The sequence below is a fragment of the Xiphophorus maculatus genome, chromosome 2, assembly GCF_002775205.1.
Source record: "Xiphophorus maculatus strain JP 163 A chromosome 2, X_maculatus-5.0-male, whole genome shotgun sequence".
Lineage (NCBI taxonomy): Eukaryota > Metazoa > Chordata > Actinopteri > Cyprinodontiformes > Poeciliidae > Xiphophorus > Xiphophorus maculatus.
In genome coordinates this window covers 26665714-26691740 of record NC_036444.1, presented here as the reverse complement: position 1 = coordinate 26691740, position 26027 = coordinate 26665714, and the positions used below count along the sequence as shown (strand labels likewise).

Genomic DNA, 26027 nt, shown 5'->3' with positions numbered 1-26027 from the left:
CCACCGGGCGACATGCGTGAATGCGTTCGGCGGCGCTCCCCGACGACTGTGGAAAAATCTGGTGCAGATCGGTCGATGCGTCGAGGAGATACGGCCGATGTATTAACTTAGGGGGCGCAGTGGAGTCAAATTACATTTCAATCTCGTCGGGCTCTTTAGAGCAGAACAAAGGTCATACATATCCAGTTTGGCGCCAATCGGATGATCCATGTGTGAATTAGAGCCAAACGTATGCATATGGCGAGGGACTGATATTCGCCGTTTGGCCACGCCCACACGGTTCAGCCAGAAGCGAGCATTGACAGAGCTCATCATCCGAATTACCTTGATTAGGTCAAGAGAGCCATAAACGGAGCTTTCCAAGGAAAAAAAAGACACTTCCTGTTCTGAGGGGGCGGGGCTTAGATGACGTCATACTATGATGACACAGGGTCGTCAGGGATCCCACCAGGGTCACTCGTGCAAAGTTTGGTGCAGAAGCTATCGACCGTTCACAGTAAAATACGAGACTTCCTGTTGTCAGGGGGCGTGGCCTAAGTGATGTCATCATTTAACCATTGGATATTATTGGACACAAGATAATGATCAATAACTCAAACTTTGGTGTCTCTGTCAGTTTTTGTGTTAGAATTACAAATTATTTAATTTTTTCCTGTTTAATTCAACATTGAACTGTCATTCCGTAGGGCTATGCTGCCCTCTGGTGTCGAATTACTGAAATTACTGAAATAGTTTCATTATTTCAGTAATTCGACACCAGAGGGCAGCATTGCCCCTCACTTGACAAAGGATCCCCTTTGTATTACACAGTCGATCACAGGGGAACTTTGAGCCTTGCTAACTCCCCTTCCACCTGTTCAAATGTCACCGTTTTGATAACTTTGAATTGGACATGCCTTATGATCAGACTGACCGAGTTTGAAGCCGATCAATCGAAATCCCTAGGAGGAGTTCGATCAAATGCAAAGGCTGTAAACGGCCACAATAGGGCCCAAAATGGACCTTCAATCCAAAATGGCCGACTTCCTGTTGGGTTTAGAGCATGGCTCCAAGAGACTTTTTTGTACGTCCTGACAAGATACACATGTGTACCAAGTTTCGTAATTCTAGGATAAAGCATGGCTTGGGGCTGATTTTTTAAAATATTCCAGGGGGAGATGTAGAGAAATTAGGCCACGCCCACCAAATTTCGCTATGGATTCCTGTTCGGGGATGGATAAGGATCCATCCTAGTGAGTTTGGAGCAGCTCACCCCGAAACTGTGGAATTCAGAGCCAAACGAAATTCGATGGCGTTCGCAACGCCGCCACGCCCACCTGCTTCATCGCAGCCGGTCGGGGTTGGAATCCACAACACACCAACATGTCTTCTGTCTCTGGACACAGTTTCATGTTGATTAGGTCAAAGGGCTAAGATAGCGACCGTTCACAGTAAAACATTACACTTCCTGCTCTCAGGGGGCGTGGCCTACGTAAAAAAAAAATTTCACTGCAGGGTATTATAGGACACCCGATGACGATCAATCACTGAAAGTTTGGTCCCTCTATGTGTTTTTTTATAGGAAATATAAGAGGTTTTTGTTTCATGGCGTGTAGGTGAACTTTGACCCCTGGTAACCCCCCTTCAACATGCTCCAAAACTCACCAATTTGATAACTTTAAATCAGACATGCCTTATGATCAGACTGACCGAGTTTGAAGCCGATCAATCGAAATCCCTAGGAGGAGTTCGATCAAATACGAAGGCTGTAAACGTCAAACTCGAGGTCCAAAATGGACCTTCAATACAAAATGGCCGACTTCCTGTGATACTTGCACTATGACATTACTTGTAAATTCTGAGCGTGTTAGTGAGCTCTACAACTGTACCGAATTTCAAGTCTCTACGATGAAGTAAGTGAATAGCAATGGGTCTTTTGAAAATTGCTAGGTGGCGCCGTTGAGCCAATTTGTTTGCGATTTTTGCGGCGACCTTAAAATACGAAATTTTTAAACTCCCCGTATGCATCCGCCAAGTTTGGTGAGTTTTTGAATATGCTAAAGCCTCCAAAAAGGCGCCTCTTTGGGGGGGCAGAAAAATAAGAATAATAATAATAATAATAAACAGTACAGATACAATAGGCCTTCGCAGCGCTTTGCTGCTCGGGCCTAATAATAATAATAAGAAACAGTACAGAAACAATAGGCCTTCGCAGCGCTTTGCTGCTCGGGCCTAATAATAAACAGTACAGATACAATAGGCCTTCGCAGCGCTTTGCTGCTCGGGCCTAATAATAATAAACAGTACAGATACAATAGGCCTTCGCAGCGCTTTGCTGCTCGGGCCTAATAATTAAAGCTGCAAGCAGCCTCGGGCGGCCCTCGCAGCAAGCGCCGCTCCGGCCTATTGGCCACCGCGGGGGTTCCAGCCACCGCAGAAGCTCTCGCACGATTTCCAGAGCCGCAGCCAACTCCCCACCGCAGAAGCTCCGCCGCAGTTTCCAGCACCGCCGCCCGCTAGCCACCGCAGAAGCTGTCGCGCATTTTCCACACCCATCCACCAGGCGACACGCGTGAATGCGTTCGGCAGCGCTCCCCGACGACTGTCAAAAAATCTGGTGCAGATCGGTCGATGCGTCGAGGAGATACAGCCCATGTATTAACTTAGGGGGCGCAGTGGAGCCAAATTACATTTCAAACCCGTCGGGCTCTTTAGAGGTGAACAAAGGTCATACATATCCAGTTTGGCGCCAATCGGATGATCTATGCCTGAATAAGAGCCAAACGTATGTATATGGCGAGGGACTGATATTCGCCATTTGGCCACGCCCACACGGTTCAGCCAGCAGCGAGCATTGACAGAGTTTATCATCCGAATCATCTTGATTAGGTCAAGAGAGCCATAAACAGAGCTTTCCAAGGAAAAAAATGGCACTTCCTGTTGTGAGGGGGCGGGGCTTAGATGACGTCATAATGTGATGACGTAGGATCGACGGGCATACCACCAGGATTACTCAGGCAAAGTTTGATGCAGCTCGGTCAAAATATGTGGAATGTAGAGGCAAACGTATACGAACGGCGTTGCCGCCATTGAAAACACTTGGCACTTTAAAGCAAGCGAGACCAACTTCCTATCTGTCATCCAACACAGAATCACCTTGATTAGGTCAAGAGAGCCATAAACAGAGCTTTCCAAGGAAAAAAACGGCACTTCCGGTTCCGAGGGGGCGGGGCTTAGATGACGTCATAATGTGATGACGTAGGATTGACGGGCAAGCCTCCAGGATCACTCAGGCCAAGTTTGATGCAGCTCGGTCAAAATATGTGGAATGTAGAGGGAAACGTATACGAACGGCGTTGCCGCCATTGAAAACTCTTGGCACTTTAAAGCAAGCGAGATCAACTTCCTATCTGTCATCCAACACAGAATCAACTTGATTAGGTCAAGAGAGCCATAAACAGAGCTTTCCAAGGAAAAAAAACGGCACTTCCGGTTCCCAGGGGGCGGGGCTTAGATGACGTCATAATGTGATGACGTAGGATTGACGGGCAAGCCTCCAGGATCACTCAGGCCAAGTTTGATGCAGCTCGGTCGAAACATGTGGAATCTAGAAGCAAACGTATGGCATCGGCGTTACAGGTCACTTCGCCACGCCGCCACGCCCAGCTGCTATCTCAAAGCCGGTCGGGGTTGGAATCCTCAACACACCAACATGTCTTCTGTGTCTGGACACAGTTTCATGTTGATTAGGTCAAAGGGCTAAGAGAGCGACCGTTCACAGTAAAACATGACACTTCCTGTTCTCAGGGGGCGTGGCCTAAGTGATGTCATCATTTGACCATATGGTATTGTAGGGGACCCGATGCCGATCAATCACTGAAAGTTTGGTCCCTCTATGTGCTTTTGTATAGGAAATATAAGAGTTTCGTGTTTCATGGCGAGTAGGTGAACTTTGACCCCTGCTAACCCCCCTTCAACATGCTCCAAAACTCACCAATTTGATAACTTTAAATCAAACATGCCTTATGATCAGACTGACCAAGTTTGAAGTCGATCAATCGAAATCCCTAGGAGGAGTTCGATCAAATACGAAGGCTGTAAACGTCAAAATCGAGGTAAAAAATGGACGTTCAATACAAAATGGCCGACTTCCTGTGATAGTTGGCTTATAACATTAAATGTAAGTTCTGAGTCTTTTGGTGAGCTCTACAAGTGTACCAAATTTCATGTCTCTACGATGAAGTACGTTCATACCATTGTGTCAACAGAAAATTGCTAGTTGCCGCCGTTCAGCAATTTTTTTTGCGATTTTTGCGACAACCTTAAAATTCAAAATTTTTAAATTTTCTAGTCGCCACCGCCAAGTTTGGTGAGTTTTTGAATATGATAAAGCCCCCAAAAAGGCTCCTCTTTAGGGGGGCAGAATCGTAATAATAATAATAATAATAAGAAACAGTACAGAAACAATAGGCCTTCGCAGCGCTTTGCTGCTCGGGCCTAATAATAATAAACAGTACAGATACAATAGGCCTTCGCAGCGCTTTGCTGCTCGGGCCTAAATAGATACACTTTATTTCAGAGGAAGGACTTTAAAAAGCTGCACACTTTAAGTTTCTTTCAATCTTGTCACATAAGGGATTAGGAGTTGTGGATCAAAATTCAAGAAGGAATCAAAATTCTTTACTGCTCCAATGCCTACCGGTTTCTCAGCTCCATACATCAACATTTTACATCAAAACTGCCTGGGCATGGTGTACTCATAAAAAAACAAACAAAAAACAAACAAAAAGTACAAAAAGCGCAAGATGAAGTAATGACCCAGTCTCAGCAGACGAGGCCCAAACCAACCTGAATGATGATGCCCTGCCGTCTGTACTCCTCATGAAGGCCGCGGGAGAAGAAGTCCACAAACGCCTGCCAACGGAGGCGTAAAATACAGTCAAGCTTTTCATCAGCAATAAAAAGTCACAGAGAAGAAGGAGCCATTTTGAACGTATGGCACTAAAAATACCCATGAGACATCGCCGCGCCGGATGCTGCCGAGTGGTCGGTTTGACCTTAGTGGGGTTTTAAGTTATCTTTTATCAAAGGGAGAGTGCAAAATAAGTCCATCTTTATGGTCGTTTCTTTGTCGTTTTTAAACTCAGACATTGTTTTTGTCTGGAGATTTTAACCTAAAGTTAGTTGCAACACGTTTCACCGTAACAAAGACTCTACATCAGTTTGCAGAAGCAGCTACTGTTTTAAGCAACCTACAGTACCTCTACTTATGCAAAATTAGTTGGTATCCATGGTAGAAAAATTTGCAAAAAGTCCCAAAATAAATGTCTTTGTACCAAAGCATCTCACTGAACAAGTTCAGGCTGATCAGACTTGACTGCTAAAGGGATATTAATAAGCCACCGCGAGGTACAATGTGCGTAAAGCTTTGTCGTTATTCCACTAAAGTCGCAAAAAAAAACATTGCAATTGCACTGTGTCCATTAAATAAATGGAATTTAAAAAAAGAAAATCACACTTTAATATGTTTGTTCATGCGATAAGTCACTAAAACCACGACATGATCTCCAAACTGCTTCCTGTCGTGGGTTGTGCCAGTGGCCACATCCGATTACCGATGATCCGACTCGTGTGACATTTTTGCTCCAGTAAATGCATGCACACCAAAGGAAGTCTGGATATTATTATGTTTTTGTTTTAGTGTGACATAATGTTACTGCTGCATCAGGTGATTTTAATGATTTCACATCCTTACCAGAGGTGCCGACAGCAACGGGTTAAGCGCATACCTTGGTTGCAGAGTAGACTGTGAGCAGCGGGACGGGGTACATGCCGCTGGCAGAGGAGATGTTGAGGATGACGCCTTTGGATCTGAGAGAGAAACAAAAGCTCAATCAGTAAATTCGGGAAGAGCAGAACAACAAAAAGAACAATAAATACTCAGAATGAGCAGAACTTTTAGAAGGTGGAGCGGAGAATAAAGTCTGAAAATGCAAACATTTCCCCACTATTTCTATAATAAAATTACACCTAAATTCTAGACATTTTCAGACTGTAGGAATCCAGCAGAGCACAGATAAAACAGAAAGCATTCTGTGCATCACATTTCTCCCTCAGAAGCAAACTTCTTTATTAATACATTTTGATAATTATGGCAAATTCCACAGGAAGTTAATCCTGCACACACACACACACACACACACACAGAGAGACAGGGGATGGCAGTGCCCTGCGTGCGTTGCCATGGCAGCCTGTTGCTGCAGTGACGTAGTGAAGACGCTACAGCCTCACACGGCACCAAATGTGCCTCCGTTTCCATTGGCCGGCGGGAATCACATGGGAACGGAGCAGCCAATCGGGTGGGAAGAGCACTTTGTGTGAATTGAAAGCTTGTCAGCATTGGAACAAAGGAGGAGAAGGAAAGAGATCCAGTGATGGAGAAAGAAGAAGAAGAAGAAGAAACAAAACTAATTTCTCATCCCACTTCCTAATGAAAAGTGTCTGGTTTATATATATATAAACAGCATTCCTCTCAGAAGATGATAATTATTTGTGGCGATCCTAGCTGAGGTGTGTGTGCCTCACTCCACCACTCGGCACTCTGCTGTTTGACTGCAGTCATGTCGCAAAACATGGAAGCCCCAACAACTCACCTCTCTACCATTTTGGGCAGCACCAGGCGAGTCATCTAGAAAACAAAAAAAACAAAAAAAAAACACAATAAGTTCAGTCGGTATTAATAACTGCAAACAAACAATAGCAGGAGAATAAAGATGAAAAGAAAAGGATTAAAAGTAGCAGGGTGAGAGATGGACAGAAAAAAACAAAACAGCAGAGAGAAAGCGTTGCGTGGGTGGCGAGCACAGACAGCGATGGTGTAGTCCACCGTTGCTTTGGGAACAACTGAGACACTGCAGGTACCACGGTGGGAAGAGCAAGAGGAGGAAGGGGGGGAAAGTAGAGGAAAAGGAAAGTATGGAAGGTAAAAGCAACAGGCTGGCTTTGGGACGTGGCACTGATGGACAATTTGCAGGTATTAGCAAAAGAAAAGAAAAATGGAGCAGAATCCTCACCTGGCACACCGAGGTCATGTTGACGTTGATGGTGTTTGTGATGAACTGAAACGCAGAGGAAGTATGTTCAGATTCAGAGTTTAATAATAATAAAGTTTAATAATTAAAGAGGTATTTGTTTAAAGAGAAGAAAGAAAAAAAAAAAAAAAGACTCGATTTCAGGATATTCCCTCCACCCCCACCAGTAAAACAGATTTACTCACATTTTCCAGATCAGGAATGTGGAGGTAGTACTCAGGGTAGGGGTAGGAAACACCTACATTATTAACTGTTGACAGAAAGAGGGGAGGGAAAGGAAAATTAATCCACTGTTTTCATAAAACATGTTAGAGCTTCAGAGTTTAAAAAAAAAAAAAAAAGAAGAAATAAATCATCTCCATCAACCACAAGGTGGCAGCAAAAGCCAGCAAGCACGGGGAAGGGATTCACAAAACGGCAGACACAGCCACACCTTGCAACCAGTGGAGCAAAACTGGTATCATAAAAAGAACAAAGAGTTCCTTAAATGTTCAGCTGAAGAGTGCAGCGTGAACTCTGTAGATGTACAGCCAACGTCACCGCTTGGCGCGCGCACACACACACACACACACACACACACACACACACACACACCTCCCTGACTCCGGGGATGTTGTTAAAGCGACAGAAAAATAAAGATTTGTTGAAATGTTTCTGAATGACTTCAAGAGATAGTGCAGTTTTTTTGCTCCCCACCCCCAAAGTAATCTCGGCAATCTCAAAGTAAGTATGAGATTTTATGTCTCTGGTCAAACGGTCATAATACCCGACTGAGAGGGTCTGGATGGAAGAAGACATGGTACCATGACACAAATAAACCGATCCAAAGTCAAACTACAAGAGATGTCCCATTTATGCAATTTCAAGACAATTCCATCTCCTCATTCAGCAACATTCACAATGTAACCAACAGCATAAAACACAAATCCCAAAGTTTACAATAGTAAAGCTAAGCTTCTCTCTGTGGAACATGTCAGGCTCCAACACTTTATGAAGATTTAACGAAATCTAAAAAGAGATTCTCAAATTTTTCCAATTGTATTTTTTGGTTTTACGGGAGACGTTTTAATCTCTGGCATCTCTCTGGGATTAACGCAGGTCTTAATGTCAAAATTATACACTTTTCAAGATTCAATCGTCTCGATTTTGAGTTTCCGCCACATCAGCTAGGAGACTTGCGATTAGGCTTAAAAAGAATATTTCTAAAGAATCATGACACGCAGGCTAAAAGAAGAGGATTTGCTTCTGCAGGATTCGAAGGCGTTTCATAAAAACAACAAAAGGACTTGAGGGATTTTCTCCATTTATGCATCAAAGATCGGATCCCCAACCTTCATCCGATTTGTATAAAAGCGGCAAACACAGATCAAATAACATGGTTGGTGCGTTACTGGAGGGAGTTTTGTTGATGGACTTGAAGGGAAGACATTAAAAGTACAGAATTTCCTGGGCTGGACATCTGAATCTGTGACCATTGAATGCAGATTTTCAAAATCATCCATTTGGGATCTAGGATGTAATCATTAATAATAACAAAAAAAGAAAACACAATTGAAAAGGAGAGTTAAGGAAAGTTACACAAAGCAGGACAAATATCGACAGATACTGCACTATGAGAGCAAATTGACACGGAGAAATAAATGAGGAACAAAACAAATCAGCTCTTACCAAGAACACCAATCTCCAGATCAGCCAGTCCTTCCTCAATTTTGGAGTAAATATCCAGTCTGCAAAAGTCGACAGCGATGGTCCTGGTCTCCACCTTAAACTGCTCCTCTGTGAGAGGAAAACAAGAGTTCATTTGTTTCTCAGTAACAATTACGCAGAAAGGTGAGAAAGGTTTTTTTTGTTCTCAAGAGGAAAACAAATAAAATAAAAATAAGATGGTTAAAACAGTGCATGTTTAAAGTCCCAAGCTCCCTAAATTAGACCCAACAGGATGTTCCTGTTACAAGATTTGTTCCCAGTCAGTGTCAGACATGAACTGAAGAGGGCGCTGTGCACCAACAAACTAGAGTGGTTGTCTTCTTCGACCCCCTCTGCCTTATGTTTGACGCGTCTGCTGCAGTTACAACCCCTTGTCCAAAGACTCGTTTAGCAGAGGATGAACCTCAAACATGAGCTCAGTCAACAGAGTCGGCTTACGCTCTACAGATCTGGGTCCAGAAAAAAAAAAAATATTTAACAAAAGACAAAGTATAAAAAGTGGGAGAGAGTTCAACTACAACAACAACTTAAGGGTGGACTACAACGTAGAAAGTCTGAAACGTCCGGCTGACTTTGACAAAAGTAGAAAGAGCCTCCTGCACGTTGAAGACGACAAAGATAAGGGACGAAAGCAGAAACTCCCGTGGCGACTTTGTGAGACTGCATAGAAGAAACTGAGATTGAAATAAGTCTGCGTGGAACATGGCGGAAAAAAACCCCAAACGCACAAAAAAAAAAAAAAAACAATCACAGGTGGGACAGGGAGGGTTGCCAGGTTACGTGTCAGGCAGGTTGGGTTTCTCAGGCTAATTGTGAGGAGCCGCTCCTCGCTCGTGACTACCCATCAGCCCCCTCTGTCGATTGGAGGCACGACAGGGGGAAACCGCGCTGTGGGAAATTGTCAGAAACGGATGTGAATAAGACGGCGAGTCGCCGAGAGAGGGCACCGCTGACGGAGGGACGGGGCACGCTCGTCATGCAGCCAAAATCTGGACAGAGGGCAGAGAGGTGGACAGATCCCCATCGCAGGCAGGAGGAAATGTGAACACAGAAACAAGTTGGTGCAGTTTCTCGAAGCAGGGCGGATATTAATCCCTTCTTCCCTCTGAACAAAGAGGAAGTAAAACAACAGGTTTGTGTAGGCAACCATGTCATCACCAGTCGAGTTGTGCAATGCAAAGAACTTGTGTGATTTTTAATGTGCCACAGCTGTGGCACACTATTCCGTGAAAGGCGAGCCACTCTTAAAAAAAAAAAAAAAAGAAACGATAGCTTCCTCCCCTTTCCTCTTCAGTACCACGCTAACAGTTGCTAGATAATCTTCCTGTGACTTGTGGAGCCCCAGAACCGTTTTCAGCATCAGTTAGGTGTCAAGAGGAATAAGGGCGTTTTCACACCTGATAGTCTCATAGTAGCGTTGGTTGGATCTGGGGTCAAAAGTGTAACATTTGCTTTCACACCGTTCAAAGGTTTTGGTTAATCTGGCAGTGCAAACTGTTCACTCCCTCACCTGTGGCGGCGCTGCACCAAGAACTACTGAAGCAAATGACACACACAAAAAAAAAACACTCTGAAGACGACACTGAACGCAACTTCTTCACAGAAAGGAGTCGTGTCAGATTTTCAAAGACCACCAGCCACATCTACCTGCAGAGGTAAGCCCACACGTTTGAGTTGGTTGCAATTACCCAGAAAGCCCTGCGCCGCAGCCCGCTTCCTGCTATTGAAGCGGTCTTCGTTCACATATGCATTCAAACTGCACCAGAGTTTACTTCAAGCGTACTGAGACCAAGGTTTTTTTTAGCATTGTACTTTAGGTCTGCATCAGAGTGCAATTACACGTTCACACCTCCCCAAACCAACTGGACTGTCTATGCAAGTGAACCAGAGTTCCTTTGAAGTGGAACAAACAAGGCTGTTTGTGAATGAACCTTAAGAAGCTATCAAAGAGACACATGTTGTTTTTATGACCTGCCAGGTAGCCAGAGCATGACTGATGGCAGATAACAGCATCAGAATCAAGTTGCTGTTTTGTCACTTTAAGCTTTTCACTTCCGTCGGTACATTTTTGAAACTGGAGTACGAGATGAATGATGGTTTAATATGCCGATCATTTTGAAAACATCAACCTTTTATGTCCGGTCCACTCCCCTACTCCAACGTCTCTCTGACCAGCTTTTTAATTCTATAGTGAAAATAGAGATCTAAGGAGGAGCAGCAAAAACAAATGAGGTGGATTAGCAGTGATTGCTAACAACTGATGGCATCCAGAACATATTGCTGTTACTCTGTCTGTCGTTTCTGAAGACTGAGCTGTTAGCATTTCATGAGAGTCATGAGAAGGTCATATAGTCTTCAGTCAGAGGCTTCTTCAGCTTTGTTGCAAGACTCAGTGCTACCGGAGATCGTTCCATCCACAGCAGCTCTCTAGAGATACTTGGATTATCAGAGTTGCGACAACATTTAATTTCCATTTGGGATAAATAAAGCATCTTTGAATTATGATCATTAAAAGCATGGAGGTTAGAAAACAATTCTCTAAAAATAGATCTCTGAAATAGTTAAGCATACAGCTTAAAAAGACTGAAATCAGCCAGAACATCCTGAGCAATCTCTATCCATTTTAACGGAACAAATGTTAGAAATCTATTTTCAACATCTGACAAACTGGGGAAGCAGTGCAGACGTGCAGAGCGTCACCTCGCTCACACGTCCAGCTCCCAGGCCCAAACAGAAACCAGCCGCCAAACAATCAGCTTCATTCGGGTCAACACTTACCAAGTGACCTGGCGACGTCATCCAGCTTCTCTTGGGAGCGACTGATCAACATCATGGCGAACCCTCGACGAGCCAACTGCAAGTCAGAGAGAAGAAACCGGAATCATGTCACACAGCCTGATTACCGTGATGATGAAGAACAGGTAGTTTTATTACTGATGGTGGGTACAGAGGTGGTCAAATGCTCAACATGCTTTTATTGTAGAATAGCTGAGAGGGTAAAGAGGTGAGAGACTGCCTTTTTGTAAATGGACACTATAAAAAAAAAGAAGAAAAAAAAAAAGGTACCAATCTCATCTGAGGTGCAAACAGCCAAAGGTGCATTAATAAAAATTAAAAAAAAGATCAAAATCATATTCGACTTGACTGGCTCTAATCGAAAAGCCCAAAACTTAGACTTTTATCAAAGCCAAGAAGTCCTGCACTTTAGATTTATCACTAAAGGATCTATATATTAAATCAAATAAAGATAAGGGACATACGCTTGGATAGTTCCAATCCTTTTTAAAAAAAATTGTATGTAGTGCAGATAAAGTAATCAAGAAACACCTCCACATATTTTCTTCTTGCGCACATCAAAGAATCGTCCTTAGAATTAAAAATATCAGAAACGACTGGTCAGACCTACACAACAAAAACCAGCAATAGCTAGAAAACAACCAAATCTGTGCAGCTTTTGGATGTAGGATTTATTATTATTATTATTGTTATTATCATCATATTTGGGTGCAATGAGTCTGTGTGCACTTAGATATGTCTGCACACTCTCTCCCTACTGTGACCTGTGAGTGAACAGAGTATGTGCATGAGTCACAGATTTTCCAAGAAAGGAAAAAAACAAACAAACAAAAACAAACAACCAGTAGGCACAGGGAGCCTCACCTCCTCCGCGTAGGACTTCCCGATGCCGTCCGTGGCTCCCGTCACAACTGGGGAGAAACGAGAGGAAACGAAGCGAGAGGTCAGTGGAGGTTAATGTTGACAAGCTCACAGTACGACTCGGACCAAGGTGATATCAAGAGTCTCAAAGCTGGGACGTAAAATATTTCAACTGAAATCACAATTTCCAAGTGTGACAAATATAAGCCGACCGTTACAATGACTCAGTCACGCTTCAGTGCAGGAAGAAAAAACACAACAACGATAACTAGTGACTGAATTTCCTCTCAATGAGGAAATGAGTCGCAAATCAGATCTTTGTTCAAACAAAAGTTACAACCCAGCAGCAGGTTTAGCCACTTGCATCAGTCAACGCCTCGTTATGGAGTCAAGCCAGAAGATCTTACTGTGCAAAAAGACAGTCGACGCAAATTCAGTTGAACACACCCTGCAATAAAATTCACCTGCTGGGGAAAATGGGTTGGATATGGAAAGTCTGTGCGTCCAGATGTTGTAGAGGTGTTTCATTAAATCAGCCAATTTGAGCTTTTTTTTGTGTGTGTGTGTGTCTGTCAGGTTTGTTCTTCCCTCACTTACACTCCTGTCATGTCCTGAATAATACACATTTTCTTGTCATCCCCCCCATTTTGTTCTCAGTTGGTTCATACTTTGTTCAAATAAATAAGAAAAATAAGACGGCAAGTACCCAGACAATATTTCTGCTTTTTAAATTGTAAACATATTGCTGACTTCAAAAATTGGGTAAAAAAAAAAATCTGCATCACACACACCGTCTCCATCAAAAAGGATGGAGACAGTGAGAAACCAAAGGAAGCCCTAGAGGAGGGGTGGGCAACTCAAGGGCCGGTCTCCTGCAACTTTTAGATGTAGCTCTACTTCAACACACCTGAGTCAAATAATGAGGTCATTAGCAGAACTCTGGAGAACTTGACTGCACTCAGGAGGTGATTCAGCTGTTGGATTCAAGTGTGTTGGACCAGGGAGACATCTAAGAGTTGCAGGACACTGGCCCTCCAGGACCAGGATTGCCCACCCCTGCCCTAGAGCGGCGTTTCCCAATTCCGGTCCTCAGGCCTCCCTGCCCTGCATGTTTTAGGTGTTTCCCTTCTGCTACACACCTGGATTCAATCTATGGGTGATCAACAGGTTTCTGCAGCACTTGATGGTCATGCAATCATTTGAATCAGCTGCTCTGGAATAGAGGCACATCTAAAACATGCAGAGCAGGGAGGCCTGAGGACCGGAATTGGGAAACGCTGCCCTACAGGGTTGGTTTGAGGTTACAGATTGGATTGCTCTTTGCCAGCCTCATGAAGACGACATCTATACCATGACTGAGCGTGTGGACGGCATGTACTTCTGTGTGAACACCATCCCCACCAGAAGAATGATAATAAAATTAAAAAAAACAGTGATCTAAAGAAACCGATAAAAACAAATAAATAGAGCATTTGGGGAGCGAGACATGGAGTTACCGAGGAGCGTACCGAATCAGCTCAAAGTCAAGATCAGAGGGCAAAGAATCCTTCCTGTCCACAGCTTTCAACAGCTCAGAAGGATCTTGGATTAACATGAGCTACAAGAACATTTAGCTTGGTATCAATAAAGTTTCTTTTTTTATTATTTTGAGCAAACCCTACACTTTGCTTTTTGTGACGTACTTGTCGATGCTCCCTAGTTCAGAAAACGAGCGGGGGACAGAAAGTACCGGCAGCAAGTCAAGTGTGGAGAAGAAAGGGTTTGGTAAAAGCAGCCGATTCTCGTAGAAGTCGACAGCAGGAAGGGCTGAGGAGACGGAGGCAGTAAGAGCTTCACCTTGTCAAGGGAAAAAAAAGAAAAAGAAAAAAAGAAGCTATTTTTAAACTTGTGCTGCCCATCAACCCCAACCAAACTGAATGATCAGAGAGCGCGGTCATGGAGTTTAGTGCTGCTTACAAGTGTACAAATGCATACACACGATATGTTGTAAAAACATCTATCTACATGTAAATATAAAAAGGTATTTAAAAGACATGAAATATAAAAAGATTTATGCAGGTAGAGGACATTCTCTTGCAAAAGGCTAAAAAAAAGGAAGATGACAGGGTGGGGGGTGCGGGGGAGACGCAGAGAGGAGGGGAGTGATGACGAACATGGAGAGGGAGGAAGGAGGGTGAAGTGGGGGTAGGGAGGGATCCTAGGGGTGGCTAAAAATAGAACTGGAGCAAAGCAAGAGAACAAAAGAGTGGAGGTCTACAGAATGGAGATCAGAGCGGAGGAGAAGAAGAAGAAGAGAGAGAATGAGAGGAACTGGAAAGAGAGCAAGAATCCCTGGTTATTTTTAAACACCCACCCTCCCTCCTCCTCCTTTACCCCCCCAATGTTAAGAATGAAACACTCCCAGGCAGAAAAGCCTCAATGGGCTTGAATGGGTCGAACCAAATCTGGTTGAGGCTGCAGCTGCAGGTGGAGGAGGGTGGGGAGGCTACAGATGCTGCAAAGAAAAATGGCTGAGGAGGAAGAGGGTGGTACCCCTGCCGACATGAAGGGAACGGGGGTTTGCAGCAATTAAAGAAACAAAACAAAAAAATAAACGCTGGACATACTTTTATAGGAAAGAGAATCTGTCCAAGTGGAGGAAGACCCTCTGACAAACGGCAAGAAACTCCTTCAAGGAACCAAGTAAAAGAAATTCACATTTTTAACCAAAGTCTCAATGCATCAGAAACTCATTTCCCCCTCCCCCCAAAAATGGCAGTCAGGATGCACTGGACCGACTGGCGATCAGGTGCAAAAAGAAAAAATGTTGCTCATTTTTGGGAATGGAGCAAGAATGCACCAAAATGCACGTACGGCAAAAATGAGCTTGAACCACGACACACGCACGTAGATGAGCAGTAATGCAGGAATGCTCTCCGACCTCAAACCAGTCCGTGTTGACCCGTTCGCTTCAGACTGACGTTCCTGTCAGACACGTCGTGCATTTTAGGAATGCGGTTTGTAATTTTCCAAGTGTGCGCTTCTAATAAAGAACCTCCACTGTGTAACTGTTTGGTTTTTTTCCCCTTTACATGTAAATTAGATGTGATCTGCATGAAATAAATATTTCCCCCCTGAACATTTTTTATTTTTTTTTTAAGAGTTAAAAGCAGGACCACACTGATACGGGTATTTATCCAACAGGCGGACAGTCGCGGTACATTGAAAATCTGCACCGCAGAAATTTTCCAGGAACTCAAATACGCGTCCCCACGTTTCAAGATTAAACATCTTGATTTGTCACCTTTTAAACCCCGATTACAATTTAGCTGCTTCAACAGCAGGAGGGAATTACAGCGAAGGCGACACGGAGGCGATTTGCCCGGAGGAGTCGGGCAATAAAATAAAACACACATGCAGCTTGTGTTTATTCACGCAACCAGTTTCTGAATGGCGAGCCTCCTTCACATCCATTATATAATTTTCTCAATAAATATTGCCCAGCAACCGAGTTTGTCTCTGCTGCATTCGAGTCCTAAGAAATTCATCGCTGTAGAGATAAAAATAAATAATAATAATATCACAAGCTCATTATGCCTTTTCTTCATTATTAAAGCCCCCCACACCCCCCCCCTCCCGTCTCCCACACCTCACGTGACCATCGCATGACATCAGTGACATGAAGCTCCAACGTAACAAAGGCGGTGTACGCAAGCCGGCATGTTTAGTGACAGCAGCACTGACGACAGCAGAGCGAGTGTGTGTGTGTGTGTGTGTGTGTGTGTGTGTGTAATGAGGGGGGCTGGCTGTTGCCTCGCTGTCCATGTTCTGCCACCCATACCCAGCACCTTCTGAAGGAAGCGCTCCCAACGTTGCAGGGACCCGGCGTGACCTGAAGGGGGCGCGTTTGTACTGCAGCTCAACACATTCAGGAGGTGTAAGACATCCCCCCCCCCTCCCAGCCAGCCTTCTCCGTCTCCCCTCCTCTCCCTCCGCAGCTGAGCAGCCCCTGCCTGCAGCCCGCTCACTTTTCTGACGGTCTAAAAAAAGCAGCCAGGGGAGTAAAAATAGCAGCGCCTGCACTGGCTCGTCCGGGAGCTGCCTGCCGCAACACCTGAATACCAATCGGATCCCTCCCTCGACCTCCTCATCACCGCCGCCACCTGTCACCGTGGCCGCCACGCCGAGGAGGAGGAGGATGAGGATGCTCGGTCCAGAGTCTTCCACCCAACCCTGCATTACCGCTGCAAGCACAGAGGACAGGTACAACACCGGCGTTAGTGAAGCCGACTGCAAATAGCCTGCAGTCATCATGATGCTCAGCGTTACATAATCGGTCGGTACCCGTCCCCAAAAATAATAATAATAATACAACCTTAGGGGTGGACATTTATCGTATCATTTATCGTCTTAAGTTTCTTGGGATTTTGATTGATCGCGGTGACGACAAATTCCAATTAACGACGTGTTAAGTGGAATTTATCGGGACTTTTAAGAAGTCCCGAAACTGACCGTATCCTCAAGATTCTTACTTTTACGATTTTTCCCTTCAATGAGAGCATGAATAAATATGAAAAATATCTAGTTCCTGTGTACAAATCACACTTCTTTACAAATGGGGATGTTTCTCAAGAGCAATATATTTGTGGAGCCAGGATTGCTGTGCCATGTAGTCACCGAAAACAAAAAAAAAAAGTAGTAATAAATAGTTCTTATCACTTCGTTACAAAACCACAAAATATGTCGTTAAGTCCATATCGCCCACCTCTTCTCGTCCTCCCCACTGTTCACATTCAAAATACAGAAATGGGCTGAAGGGGGAGGAGGAGGGAGGGGATCAAACCAAGACTAAAATAAATCTCTATCAGGCCAAAATGAGACTGGAGTGAAGAGGGAAGGGAGGGAAATAACAGAACATGCACTTCAGAGCTGCTCAAGATAAAACCTGCATCTATTTTGGGGGAGAAGAGAACAATAAATAATTCAGTTTTTCTTCTTTTCTAAAAGCAGCAGCCATATTCATCTCTGCCTACTTGTTTTTATTTGTTTTAAAAACTTCATTATGGAGCAGGACTCCCAACACCTATTGTATGGAGAAAAAAGTAAAAATCAAAAGCCATCATTTGTATTTTTTCAATCTCTTAATCCTGCAGCCAGAAACCTTTAAAAGCCGGCCTCTAACACTAGTTAAAAGTTCAGCTATTTGAACCCAACAACAGCCCTCATGTTTATCTAGTGAGAAACATTTGGGCACAGCCTAGGTGATGTAATGCGATAACAGCGTAACTTGATACAAAACATTCCTACGAGAACGTCCTAGAAGAACTATCCGAAACTGAACGGACCACATTTTCTTCGGACAAGCAAGATGGCGTCAAGCCACGCTGGCGGTTCAAGCTTAAACTGCGTGACTGAGACGGTTGCACTGATGCACTTATCGCTTGAGAGGTGAGATAAACACACCAATATGGTAAGGAAATGGTGATTGCAAGTGGGGATGTGTTGTAATTCAATTTAATTCAGTTTCCACAGAGTTAGCAACTTTTATAAACCTTGAAAACAACAGGAACAAATTGTTTTCAGGTTTCCTTTCTCCAACACATTCAAACATTTCTCTTCCACTGTCCAGATGTTTTCCTTCAGACGGTAAGGTACATTTACGCTGCAAACAAAAAGTAGCGCTAGTCGATGCAAGATATCAGTATTAATACAGAGTCGCCGCAGGCATCGGACCGACTTGGTAATATTGATATTTTGTATAGACGATCTCTACTGTCTTTGTTTGCAGCATAAATTTAAATTTAACTAACATAATATTTCAAATACTCAGTGTCAGATTCTTTTGAAATTTTATTTTAGTATCATGTTTCTCCCCCAACTCTCCTTCAAAGATCGTTTCAATTGACTCTCAAACGATAATATTTTGTATCGTTACCATTTGTCATGTTAGTATGTTGAAGTATTTTTTAGACCTTTGTTCAAATTCTGTCCTGGATTTGAATTAAAAAAATTATTTAAAAAAAAAAATGCCTACAGATCAGAAGTTTAATGAACCCACCAATAATAATAAAAAGTATCAGTATCGGCAATATGGGCTCTGTATTTATGATATCATAGTGCGTCTCTACAGCAAGCTATAGTTTCATTTCAAAAACAAGCATTTAAGAAAAGTAAAACCTAATCATGGAAAGAATTGCTTTAAACGTCACACTTTTGATGCTGGCATTCAGGAATGTCAAAGCAACCATTATAAAGGGGAAAAGTGAGTCTTTTTAAAATGATTAACCAAATTTAGGGGAATCAGGAGCGGCATAAAGAAATGCTAAAAACCTACTATCGTTATTACCAGCTGTGAGAGGGCTAAGAAAAAGAAAAAATAAAAAGGGACGGTGATGCAGAGAGAGATCACTTGAGGACGGAGAATGTGTGCGAAAGGTCAGAGGAGGACTCGAACCGGTCGTTGCGTTTCCTCCATCCCGGCGACAGAGCGTGTTCACGTGAGCAGCCGTGCGCGCTCCCGCTGCCGACACACGTCCAGGGCACGCGAGGGAGGGAAGCACATTCACAAGGATGAAAGGAGAGACCCTGCATCCATTGAGACGCGCGCGGGGATGGATTTCATTCACATGTGTGCCCATGGAAACCCCGATTCATAAAGTGTTTCCTTCAGTTAAAAACAGATGTCCGTGTTCTCAGAGGCGACGTTTCTAAACTGGCATTAGAAACAAATAATGTTCCCATTATTGCCTTCGTCGGTTCGTGAGTTGTGCTGATGAATGGCTGCATCCTCCTTGCATAACATTTTCTGAATAAACTGATGTCAGAGAGGAAGTTGGGGTGGAAGCGGAGCAGCGTCCCATCAGGCTCCCATCCTCACACAGAGAAAAAAATAAAAAAAGCTTCCCTCGGTCTAAATTTATTTCCCCTCTAATGACGTTTTACAAGCAGGCAGCGGAGCAGACGCCACTGCTCGATTACATAATATGGCAAGCTGGAGTCTGACACTGGAGGAGAAAGGGAGGGGGAGCGAGGTAAGCCCAAGGAGTGATGCAAATCTGACTAGAAAGATGCAAAAATGATTTGGAAAAAAACCAAAACGTTTCAACAGCTTAGAATACTACACTAATAGTTTCATTTTTGCAAAGTGAATCTGACTTGAGCATTGGGGGAAAGAAAACTTGGTACTTGTGTGGAAGTCTAAATTCAGATAAAATCGTTCAGATCTTCAGGATAAATTAAGTTAATCTTTCTTATGATTTGAGTTTATTGTGATTAAAAAAAGGGTACAAAAAAGTACAGGATGATAAATTACAGGTTCAAAACTCTCATGCAAAAAAAAAAGGATTTGTAATATTAGAGATCAAGTTCCTCTTGTAAATTTGCATATTGAATTACTTCTTTTAATATGTCATTCAGTATTGAATTACATGAGGGTTTTTTGTTAGTGGGGGAGTTACTGCAGCGGTTTTTCACCTCATTTGTATAATTATTGTACTCGTTTTTGTCCATAATTTACGTTTGTGTCGTTTTTATTTTGGAAGTAAACAGCTTAACCTTATCAAGAAGATACAGCCTGTTTTGTTTTTGTAATCAAGTGGACAACAAGGGAGGGGACGAGGGTGAATTGAGAGAGTCAAGCTTATGGCTTCATCATCAGTTAGGAAGCTTCAACCTGTCTATAAGAAGAGAGGCAGAGGAAATAGTTTTAATTCATGCTGCAATGCTCCTATTCTGCCACTAGGAGTCCCAGTCGTCTGACTAGAAACTCCTGTGGAATCCCTGAGCTGCCCGTAAGAGCTGCAGAGATTCATCCACACACACACACACACACACGCACACACACACACACACACACAAACAACCCCCCACCTCCCCCCCCCCACACACACCAGCTTCGGAGTTTCTTTTTTTTACCACTCCGTTTCTCAACAGAGACAAAAACCCGTCCCTGTTAAAAAACAAACAGAACACCTTTATAAGAAAGCATTCCTCGTCGGACTCAAACCTGTCCAACCAGGAAATGCCAGTTACCATAACTACCAGGTAATCAGCCAAGTCAGCAAGATTTTTTTTTCAGGCTTGAAATGAAAACAAGCAACCCCTCCCCCCCCTCGATGAAATGAACACATTCTCAATCCGACTCCTCATATATTGACGAGTCGGGACGAGTTCTGACCATGCGTCAGTAGGGTACCCCCTTCGCGTCAATATGTGACGATTTGGGAAGGTTCCCTCAGCGTCACATGTTGACGCGTCGGGTACCCCCACGTGTCAAAATGAGGCGTCAGGGGGTACCCGACACGTCAACATGTGACGCTGAGGGACCTGCACAAGCGTCAATATATGACGAGTAGGGAGTGAGAATGGGTTGAAATGAAATAATTTGTTGCCGATACTTGATTTTTATCACGATTTACGACCTGATCAGCAAATGTTCTTGAAGTACTGGCGGATTTCTCGCGTGGCTGCAGGAGTCAGCACCGTAGTTGCTCGTAGAAACTTTGTGCTACAAACCGCTTCTAGCACAAACTGTGTTTTTTTGGGCACAAATTTGGACGGTGATTTGGATATTTGATTAAACAGACCCTCCACACCCTGAGACTGCTGACGGAGTCGTACCTTAAAGAGGCGAGTCAAACTCATTTTGGGCGACATGAAGCTCGGAGTGCATTAAGAAAAGCAGCCATTACATTGTTGAAATACAGAAATCTGCATTCCACGAGTACTTAGAAGAATTAAAACAATTATTTGTCATTCTTTCAAATCAACGCAACTTGGCATTATATAAATAGAAACTGATTTGATCGATAAATATTTAAGCACAATTTGTTTTCTTGAAGGACCACATAAATGGTAATCGTGAGCCAAATTTGGCCCATGGGCCTCAAGTTTGACATGCAACTGTGAATAATATGAATGGGGGGGAAAAGTACAAATGGACAGCATAAAGCATCAAGGTAAGTTGAGCTGTGGTGGCTATGGGCTAAACCGGAAGTTGGCCCCCTTAACTCACTCCGCTTAGGGCCTCATGATTTCTTGGGTCGGCTCTGGCCACAAGACACTGCCATTACACGTGTGTTGCCAAAAACTCAACAGGACGCACACACACCTACACTTCTGTGGGATCCAAGATAAAGTCGACAGTTTAATAAGCACTGCTGGTTTTGTTCCATTTTCATCATTTCGTAACCAGATCAATGAGAAATTTACTTTAAGTAGGCCCCCAAATTAAGACTTTTAAGAGGCAATGCGAAGCTGAGCAGGACTTCAAACTTTTGTCTCATTAAATTAAGGGAAAACTACTTTAAAAAAAAAAAGAGCAATAAAAGTGACTCAGATTGAAACTTTAAGTTGTTGAGTCATCCCGCCGGTTGTGTTTCGGAAAAAGAAATACAAAAATCGCCACCGCCGGCTGAACTGGCTGCACAGGCGCATCAGGTCCAACCTGCTGAGAACAGCTCATCCATGGCGCACAGCTTACACACACACACACACACACCCACACACACACACCCGTTCGCCCTAAGACAGCCATCCTTTTAGCCGTTGCGATCGGCGACGAACGTCAGACTCGTCAGACTGGTGGCGGCCATTGGTTTCAGGGAGTGGCATGCAAACTTCACATGTTACGCAAAAGAACATGCGTGGAAAAGTTAGGATGAAGGTAAATCCACGCTGCGGCTGAAGGGGCCAGACCCCTGAGTCATGCTCGGTTCGCAGAAAACAAACACACACACACACACACAAAAAATGAATAAAAGGAGAAGAAGAGGGAAGAACTCTGCAGGAGGATCACAATTAATACGCATAATGAGTCACTTCTTGTTACCCAGCACGCAGGACAGAAACCTTTTGGTAAGAAGTTAGTGCCATACCTGAACATAAATGGCTTCCTTCTCTGGGTGGAGAAGAGAAGCGGGTGGAGGAGGGTGGGGTGATCAGAATCTATAAGACCCAATTGATGACGATGAACAAGCATGATTCATCAGTGCAGCGGCATTCCTCCGCATACTCCGTCAGAGCCACCGGGGGGGGGAGGGGGGGTTGGGAGTGCATTAGTCATTCCTGAAGGGGCAAAAATTTATCTCCCCTCTTATAGAAGCAATTAAAATCATATAGACAACATTTTTAGAGGAGTTCGGAGAAGAATTGCGTCAGAATGGACAGTCATCCCAAATCACCAGGTTCTCCTTGGATGAAACCGGCAGAATACCAACATTATCCCGACGCCAAAGAGAAAGAACCCAAATAAATAAATAAATAAATAAATAAAAATTGCGCAGCAGTCTTCACCAGAGACTGGAGAAGTGGGTCAAACCCAAAGAGGGGCGACACCACTGCTCCCAGTATAACAGAAACTCCACCGACAGAATCCAGACGGAGTTCAAACATCCGAGCAGCATTTAAGGGTGAAGTGACTCCAAGATGATGCGGGACTGAAGACGCACGCGACAAAGACGATGGACCGACAACTTTAATGGGACACGTGTCAATCAAAAGCGTCGGAAACTCTCCAATCGTGGGTCGCGTTTTTAACTACAAGGTACCTGGATTTGTCTCGCAGTCTGTGGCTCAGAGACATTTACTGTCATAAAAAAATAAAAAATAAATAAAAAGGTTGAGCGCTGACCCCCACACCGAAAAGTGCGCATAGCCTGCGCAATTTCGGCTCACCAAAATGGGGCACCCGTTCCCCCCCAAACACACACAGACACACACCACTTTACCCCTCCACACGGCTCTATTTGGGGGTCGATTGGGAGCCAATTGAAGCCACATGTTTTTTTTTTTTTGCTTGTTTGTTTCTCCCCAAAAAAGTGGAACAAATAAAACCCCAAAATCCTGTCAGTCAATTAGCAGCTCACCTGCGCCTGTTACGCAACACAAACCCTATCCTTGAAGTCAGTCACCCAAACCTCACACAACCTCCCCCTTCTCACCCCTCCGACATCAGGATGCAGCTTCTTTCTGTTTTTTTTTTTACAGAGGGCAAAGTGAAGTTTGTACCTTCCACTTTTTTTTTTTTTTTTTTTTTTTTTTTGGTGGGCGTTTTGTGTGTCCGCCATGTAACTGGCAGGTGGAGAGGAGGAAGAGGTGATCATTGCTGAAACCCGACTCACCTGCCCATTTTCCCAGCCTCGGGGTGAGAAGCTGCCCGTTCCCCAGGATCCATATCCTAAAGCCGGTGAGGAGCCTGTAGAGCAGCCAAAGCGCCAGGGAGGCCACGGTGAACGCGCCGACCCAGAAGAGAGGCGTCTCGGCCCGGCTCATCATCTCATCCACGCTATCCCGGTTCATGGCAGCGGCTTCTCGGTGACTCCGGCTTGTGTGTATGTGAGTGTGTGTGTGCGTAATACTGGAGACCTCAATTTTTAGGCAATGTACTCTAGTTTCCAAGCCACAACGTGAGAGAGAGAGTTCCTTTATAAGGAGGTTGTAGCATCACACACACACACTCTCCTACCTCTCTCCCTCCTCCTTGCCCACACCCCCTCCTCCAACACTTGTCTAGCCTGATTTGAGGGTGCCACGCCCACTTCCGCTGCTCACCGGCTGCGGCAGGCGTCCCTCTTCCAGTCCGCCTCACCTCATTGGCTGATTCTCCATCTCAATCATCCCCCGGAGCTTTCCCTCATTCATTAGGTTTTTCTGTATGGGGGAGGAAAAAAAAAAAAAAAGAAAAGCGAGGGTGGGTTCGATTCGGAACCCGGAGCGGCGCTGTGATTGGAGCAACGTTGCGGCAGGGTCCCCTTCGGAGCCGGTGATTGGCTCCCGACGGTGACAGGTTGGACGGTTTCAGTGAGAATTATGAAACCCTCCGAACCCACGCTTTCTATAAATAAATAATAATAATAAAAAAAAAAGAAGAAACTGCCCGTACCACTTTATGAATGAAACGGTGCTCTCATTGGTGAGGAATGTGCGCGTGCCTCCCGCCCGACGGAGTCGGTTTGAAGGCTCTCCATTGGCTGAAGGGACGCCAGTCTGTGAGGTCAGCTAAGCGTGACTCACTCCACTATTTTAGGTATTCAGTCTGCACCGTGCTGCTGGAAATCACAACAAAAAACAAAGAAAGAAAGAAACAGGTGAAGGTGAACATCCTGGATTCACCGATCAGATCCGGCAGAGCTGCAACTATGAGATTTAAAAAACAACAAAAAAAGAAAAACAAACTACAAACCCCAGCTGGAACGTCCACCCGAACTCTCGCGAGAGTACCCACTAGTATTTCGTTCTCCCATCCAAAACATTGAGGTGTGATGTGTGTGTGTGTGTGCGGGAGTTACATAAACATTCAGGCACGCTTGTAAATTTCCATCGCTTTTATTTCACAGTGTTTTTAAAATTTCCACACACGCTTGTTTACAGAGAATGCATGTTCCACGAACAGCTGTCACCATTTTTTTTTGGTTGTTGTTGTTATTTTTATTTTTCAGGAGAAGAATGTGCAGGAATAAACTCTCTCTCTCTCTTCCTCTCTCTGCATGCAAGCCGCCATGCTTCTCCTCCCCATCACCGCCACCACCCCTCTTCCTCCCCCATCCACCCGTCCATCCACACGGGGCAAACCGAACACGAAATGCAGGCAGACCGAGGCTCCGGGGCTGAAGGCAAAGCCTGTCGTGTACTCTGCACAGGGGCGAGAGTATAAAAATGGGTCCGAATCCGAAAGTGAATCGCGCTGCTGTTCGCAAAATTGGACACAAAGCTCTGGGAACCGAGAGGAAGGAGATGCAAGTTGTGTAACAGTTTCATAACACGCTCAGCAGGAACAAAATGTCTCCATGTCGTCGCAACGACAACATAAAAATACATATTTGCACAAATGTCACCTTTAAAATACATAATTCATGGGACACAGTTGTACAGTATTTTTTTTTAAACTTACAAGTTTAAAGAAAGATGTGAAAATGTTCACATTATATCGTCAAATTAACACGATGCACTAATATACAGTGTGATTATTGTTGCACCAGCAAACATAAAATGGCATCAAGCTGTTTTTAAATACATCCCATCATTATCTTTAATTTTACACTTTAATATTTAGACACACACACACACACACACTCCTGTTAGACTTGAGGGGAGTCCACCTTCACATCACTGCAATGATCCACACAGCTGCAAAGACACAAGAACACGTTTAGCTTTTCATAATGCTCTAATGATATATACACATTTATGCACCCAATAACCAGACTTAAAATAAATTATATGAATTTTTTTTTTTTTTAGGAAAAATTCATTTAATGTCTAAAAAATTCCTATTAATGATAGTGGTTTTTGTTGTTGTTGTTTTTAGCAAAATCATTCACGGCACAATTACTGCTGCATTAAATACCTTCAGTATAAATATAACTTTTGATTATTTTTATGTTGTTGTTTTTCTCTCCAAATGTGTTCAAGCTGTGCATCAGCAGCAGCGTCTCTCCTGGCAGCTCCTCGAAATGGGAAAGACAAGAAAACATTTGTCTCCTCTGCACTGAAAACCGTGTGGACGCCATAAATCAGCAAACGGCCATAAGACACGTTCAATTAAACGTGACAAGATGTACGTTAACGGCCAAAGTTTAACACGCTTCATAAAACGATCGCAGCCGCGACGAACCG

The 26027-nt window shown here is 44.0% G+C and overlaps 1 protein-coding gene across 1 annotated transcript in view; it reads right to left on the bottom strand.

Annotated features, from left to right (window-relative positions):
• hsd17b12 (hydroxysteroid 17-beta dehydrogenase 12) overlaps positions 1-23894 on the bottom strand; it is a 53469-nt gene extending 29575 nt beyond the window's left edge. The window contains exons 1-9 of the mRNA XM_023326168.1: positions 23534-23894; positions 12438-12484; positions 11556-11631; positions 8739-8846; positions 7256-7320; positions 7053-7097; positions 6633-6667; positions 5769-5850; positions 4828-4893 (exon numbers count right to left, since the gene is read on the bottom strand). Of these exons, the coding sequence (XP_023181936.1) occupies positions 4828-4893; positions 5769-5850; positions 6633-6667; positions 7053-7097; positions 7256-7320; positions 8739-8846; positions 11556-11631; positions 12438-12484; positions 23534-23711 (702 nt within the window). The 5' untranslated portion in view covers positions 23712-23894. The remainder of the gene's footprint in view (positions 1-4827; positions 4894-5768; positions 5851-6632; positions 6668-7052; positions 7098-7255; positions 7321-8738; positions 8847-11555; positions 11632-12437; positions 12485-23533) is intronic.
• Positions 23895-26027: the final 2133 nt, after the last annotated feature.